Below are 6,388 nucleotides of genomic sequence, written 5' to 3' on the forward strand. Positions count from 1 at the left end.
CCAGCAAATGGAATGTTTTAACCCAGCGAATGGGTGGTTTTAACCCAGCAATTGGGTTGTTTTAACCCCACCGATTGGGTTGTTTTAACCCAGTGATTGAGTTGTTTTAACCCAGTGAATGGGTGGTTTTAACCCAGCAATTGGGATGTTTTAACCCAGCAATTGGGATGTTTTAACCCAGCGAATGGGTTGTTTTAACCCAGTGAATGGGTGGTTTTAACCCAGCAATTGGGATGTTTTAACCCAGCAATTGGGATGTTTTAACCCAGCGAATGGGTTGTTTTAACCCAGTGAATGGGATGTTTTAACCCAGCAAATGGAATGTTTTAACCCAGCGAATGGGTTGTTTTAACCCAGTGATTGAGTTGTTTTAACCCAGAAAATTGAATGTTTTAACCCAGCGAATGGGTTGTTTTAACCCAGTGATTGAGTTGTTTTAACCCAGCAAATGTAATGTTTTAACCCAGCAAATGGGATGTTTTAACCCAGCGAATGGGTTGTTTTAACCCAGTGAATGGGATGTTTTAACCCAGCGAATGGGTGGTTTTAACCCAGCAATTGGGTTGTTTTAACCCCACCGATTGGGTTGTTTTAACCCAGTGATTGAGTTGTTTTAACCCAGCAAATGGAATGTTTTAACCCAAATGAGGCATTATCTAATTAAATATGCACTAATTTGCATACATTTACAGAACTTAATCTGAACATTGGATAAAGCCAGATTCAAAATTCCTGTTTGATTTTGTTGTCATATTAGAGTTGTGCGTATCAGCACGTGTCTTACAGCTGTCGTTTCGTGTCTTTCTCTAGGATCAGTACAAGTTCTGCTATGAAGTGGCGTTGGAGTATCTGAACACAGGCTAACGGCTCCGAACTCCAGCAGAGACTGTGTGTGTGTGTGTGTGTGTGTGTGTGTGTGTGTGTGTGTGTGTGTGTGTGTACAGTTGGCTTGTATATCTTTAAAAAGAAAACTTCATCAAGACTGTGAAGAGCAGATTCAACTCCTGCCTCCGTTTCCCGCTGAATCCAGTCTGACGTCTCCTGCTCTCAAGCGCTTCGCTCCAGACTTATTTCTGTCTTGTTTTCCAGCACAAATATCTAAACATTCTTAAATCAAGATACATTTACTGGAGAAGAGAAATGACTGAAGATATTAAAGTCGTCATTAATGTTGCGCTCATCTTTTCTACTCTATTGTGCCGCATATAGGAGTGAAATGCTTCGCAAACAAGAACAAATGTAGGGCTTGATTTTGATTGGATGGTTGTGGTTTGCTATTAGTGGATCTCATGTGAGTGACGGGTTGCTCCGCCCTCGTCATCAGAGAAGAGAAGAGATGTCAAAACAGGATTTAATATCTTCAGTCATTTCTCTTCTCCAGTAAATTTATCTTGATTTTAGAATGTTTAGATATTTGTGCTGGAAAACAAGACAGGAAGAAGAAGTGTTTTATGTTCTGATCCACCAGAATGAAGTGTCGTTTATTTCCACACACTGTCTGCGATTCACTAAAGGAATCACAAAATTACTGCTGAACGCAAAGTTGCAATTCTGAGGATCCTCATGAATATGTCACAGTCTGTAATGAGCCTAATTTACATATTAATGAGGCATGTTTGTGCTGAACAGAATGATGGCGATTCAATGAAATCCTCCTGCTGGTTGAACTGGACGAAATAACGCAGAAATAACCCGCGCGCAAGTGTTTGAGTGGCATTTTGTTGTGTAAATTGTATAACATATGAAAACATCATAACATACGAAGAAATGACATCATGGATCCAAAGCTTCCCATCGCTCATTCTTTACGCATCTTTTCTTTTCGTCTTATTGTTTGCACATGTATTTTTAATATTGTTTGTTTATACTGTAAATATTTGAGGTGTGCTGTGATATTTATTCAGGACAATCATCTTGTATTGAGTTCATATTGTACATGATCAAATATATTGTATGGATCAACAAATGTCTGCCTGTTCATAACTCGCTACAGTCTTTCATTTCTACTATTTTATCCATTTTTCATAATAAAAATACAGCTTTTCATTGTTAGTTCATGTCAGTTCAGGTCCATTTAATAATATGAAAAAACATTTGATTTTAATCATGTATTAGCAAGTGTAGACATTAAGTAAGATTAATAAATGCTTTAGAATTATTTTAGTTAACTATAATGTTAACCTTATTGTAAATAATGTTTCAGTCAAAGTTAAAAAAAACAATTAAAAAAAAAAACATTTTTGCAAGTTTTGCAAGTTACAACTATGGAAGCCCATTACTGCAAAATAAGAAAATCATGCCTTGATTAGTCATAATTATGACATAAAAAGTCAAAATAATGACTTAAAAAGTCATAATTATTAGACTAAAAAACTGAAATTGTCTTAAAAATCAATTATTAGATTAAAAAATTACACGTTACTACATGCACTTACTGTAGAAATAACAGTAAATTATGCATATTTACAAGTAACTAACTCTAAACCAAACCCTAACTCTACAGTAAGTACATGTTGTTAAATAATATTACTCAGTAAAGAGTCATTTAATAGATTAAAAAGTTGAAGTTGACGCAAGTCACTTTTTAGATTAAAAAATTAAAATGGTCTTAAAGTCATAATTATTAGATTAAAACATTGAAATAGTCAATTATTAGATTTAAAAAAATGAAATTGATGTCATTTATTAAAAAATTAAAATTGATGCATCACCTATTAGATTAAAAAATTAAATTGTCTTAAAAGGTCACTGATTAGATAAAAGAATTGAAATGGTCTTAGTCAAAATTATGACTCATAATTATGCCATAACTGATTTACAAAAGCATGTTTTTTTCTTATGTGGCAGAAACGGGCATGAAACTGAAGCTAAACAAGTGTTAAACTAATGTAGTTAAAGTGTTTTTGAGGTCCTGTCATCATTTACTCACCATCATGTTGGTTCTTCTGCTGTTACTGGAACGCAGGGAAGAGAGGAAATGATTGCAAGCAGTTTTATTCAACAAAAAAAAGATAATCCAAACAGTGAAAACAGACGATGAGAATCCAAACAGGGAGACACAAATAGATCCACAGATGAAACAGGAGACGCAACAGCTTTACAAAGTAAAGACAACGACTGATAACGAAGACTGAAACACAGGCTAATGAGGAACAGGTGTGAGTAATGAGTTGTCATGGAAACAAAGGCTAACAGGAACTAAACTACAGAAAATGAAAACCAGAAACAGCAGGACAAAAGAATATCAAAATAATCAGGAGAAATCGTGACATATGGAACAAGATAAGATGCTGTTCTATACACTGTAAAAAGCAATACCCTATATTTACATTTTATTTGTATAGCGCTTTTCACAATACATATCGTTTCAAAGCAGAACTCTATAAAGTTTTGGCAACAGATTACAAGCAATATTTTTAAATTCAACAAATAGAATTGAGTTAGAATTAATCAAATTAATTCCTTTAAGTTAAATTTAAACAAAAATATCTGAATAACAGACATGATAACAAGCAGAATCACTGAAGGAAAGAGAAACACAAGAATTAACAGAGTTTTAGATGTTGATTTTATTGAAAATGTTGTTGGTGTTTCGTTTAGTTGGGCAGTTTGACTCTTTGCGCTTTATGTCAGGTTGTGGTTTTTGTAATGGTGTTTGCTTATTTTACACATTTCGACTTTTAAGGAATTCATTTGATTTAATTCTAACTCAATTCTTACATGTTGAATTTAATTAATAATATTGCATGTAATCTGCTCCACAGTTTTATTGAGTAGATGGAGCGTATTACTTTTTGCAGTGTATGAACATTCACATAAACATCTTTTTCACAATTAAAGTGAATGTGGATTAATGTTCCCAAAATTATAATATATCATAACAGCAGTGCATATGGTTTGTTCACAGTGTGCTCCATCTTCTGAATGAGGAACAAACACACATTTAAGTGCTGATATTCACTGTAAGTTGGGCTAACTCAAAAAATTTGAGGTAATCAGTTACATGAAATTATTTGAGTTATGATGTTCCCAATTTTAAGTAAGCAGAACTATCAAGTTTTGAGTTTGTAGTACTCATGCATGTTAATTTCTCCTAACTTGAAGTATTAAGTTAGCTAACTCATACATTTTGATAGCAATTAACATAAAATATTTAGTTTATTTTTTTATTTTGCGTTCTTGCAAATCAAACGAGTTATTTACTTAAACCCTAAGAAAATGCCAACCTGTTAATCTGCTAACATGTTAACAATAGCATAGTATACTAAACATCTTTAAACATGTAACTTACCTGCTCTCAAACTAAGCGCATCACCAAGATGAACTCTCTAAAAACTCTCTAAAAATTAATCACTACTAAATCTCCCTTACCATTAATCGTACACAAAAAAAACATTATATAACACTTAATTTTAGCATTTACTCTCACTTTTGAGTGCCATGGCAAAGCATGGTAAGAAATGGAAATCCCAGTTTCAGTTAAACTCAAGTTAGTCTAAATTAAAAGAAATGAGTTCATACAACTCAAAACAATGAAACAGTTCTGTTTACTTGAAATATATCAGTGCTGTGAATTCACAAGAAAAAGAAAGTGCTAAATACTCATAGCAGTTAATTTAACTGAACTAATTTGTTCAATTTAAGTTTGTCCTACTCAAACCTATTAAGTATTTTGAGTGTTCGGGTTTACAGTGTTTTAATTGATGTTCCGTAAGTAGAATAGGGAAGGTGTAGGACATACAGCGTAAGCTTTTTGAGGAATACGGAAAGCGGAAGCACGTACAAGCCGTTAATTTGTGTTTATAAAGCATATACAGTTGCAGTTTTTAGAAAATGAGCGATGGTTTCTCTAGATTAGACTCTTATTCCTCGTCTGGGGTCGTTTAAAGCTCTTTGAAGCTGAAACTGTAATTTTGACCTTCAACCGTTTGGTGCCCATTGAAGTCCACTATATGGAGAAAAATCCTGGAATGTTTTCATCAAAAACCTTCATTTCTTTTCCACTGATGAAAGAAAGACATGAACATCTCGAATGACATGGAGGAGAGTAAATTATCAGGAAAATTTAATTTGAAAGTGAACTAATCCTTTAACTTCCCTGTTACTTCTTCATTAGTTGAAGGCCTTTACACACACACACACACACACACACACGCGGGTTTGTTTTGGTATCTTAGTGAAAACATTGCATAGACTTCCACTGATTTTATATCAGGTTAATAATATTTTCTATCACATAACCCAACCCCTACTCCTAAACCCATCACAGAAACATGTGACCATCACTCAATTTAAATAAAAACTTCTTTTGGCAGATTTTAAACTAGTAAGGACCAGTCAAATGTGCTTTCTTTTCATGTCAACACCATAGTTTATATATATAAATATATTGTGAAATACTTTCACAACCAAGTGACATTTGGTCCTCACAAGTATAGACAAAACAAGCACACACAGACACACACACACACACACACACACACACACACACACACACACACACACACACAGTGTCGCACTAATTGCAGCATCATTAATGGAAATGACAAAGAAATTCAAACATAAAACATCCGTCCTCATGCAGATTCTGCTGTTTGATTTGTGTCCTGCGCTCATTAAGACTGACTGTAATGAGGAAAGCGAGTGTGAGTTTGTAATCAGAGCTTGAGTTTGACATTCCACAGGGTTAACACTAGTTAAATATAACCCACATCACCAGCTTAGCCAACACGAGCCGACCGAGATCTGACCTGTGATGGACCCACGGATCAGGAGCCTTTATGTCACTAACGCCACTAAAGTCTGTATGAAAATGTAAGAACTGGAGTTAGGAAAAAGTAACATATATATATATATATATATATATATATATATATATATATATATATATATATATATATATATATATTCTGCTAAAATCAGGAAAATGTTATAAAGCATAATTTATATAAAATTATATTATTTTTTGTACATTAAGCATGGGAAGTAGTTCATATTTATACATATGTATACTCTGGCTTTCAACTAAAATGTTTTATTTGTTTGTTTACCCACCTGTCTGTGGGAAATATTATATATTATATAGTTAAACTGCTACTTATATTATTTAAATATGGGGAAAATAAGCCCTTGTTTCAGCAATATCTAAAAACAATTAAGTTTAAAAGAAAAATAAAGCTGTAGTTATGTAAACATTTAATGTTTTATTTAACTTTATTTCTATCTTTTTATTTTATTATTATTTTATTTATGTAAACATTTTAATGTTTTATTTAACTTTATTTCTGTCTTTTTATTTTATTATTATTTTATTTATGTAAACATTTAATGTTTTATTTAACTTTATTTCTATCTTTTTATTTTATTATTATTTTATGTAAACATTTTA

At 32.7% G+C, this 6,388-nt stretch overlaps 1 protein-coding gene across 10 annotated transcripts in view; it reads left to right on the forward strand.

Moving 5' to 3' along the window:
• The window catches only part of LOC125250592 (receptor-type tyrosine-protein phosphatase mu-like), a 230,570-nt gene extending 228,524 nt beyond the window's left edge, over positions 1–2,046 (forward strand). For all 10 annotated transcript variants that reach the window (XM_048163240.1, XM_048163241.1, XM_048163242.1 and 7 more), the window contains one exon: positions 811–2,046. In XM_048163240.1, coding sequence (XP_048019197.1) covers positions 811–864 — 54 coding nt within the window. In that variant the 3' untranslated portion in view covers positions 865–2,046. The remainder of the gene's footprint in view (positions 1–810) is intronic.
• The last annotated feature ends 4,342 nt before the right edge of the window (positions 2,047–6,388 follow it).

Source organism: Megalobrama amblycephala, linkage group LG17 (genome assembly GCF_018812025.1).
Source record: "Megalobrama amblycephala isolate DHTTF-2021 linkage group LG17, ASM1881202v1, whole genome shotgun sequence".
Taxonomy (NCBI): Eukaryota; Metazoa; Chordata; class Actinopteri; order Cypriniformes; family Xenocyprididae; genus Megalobrama; species Megalobrama amblycephala.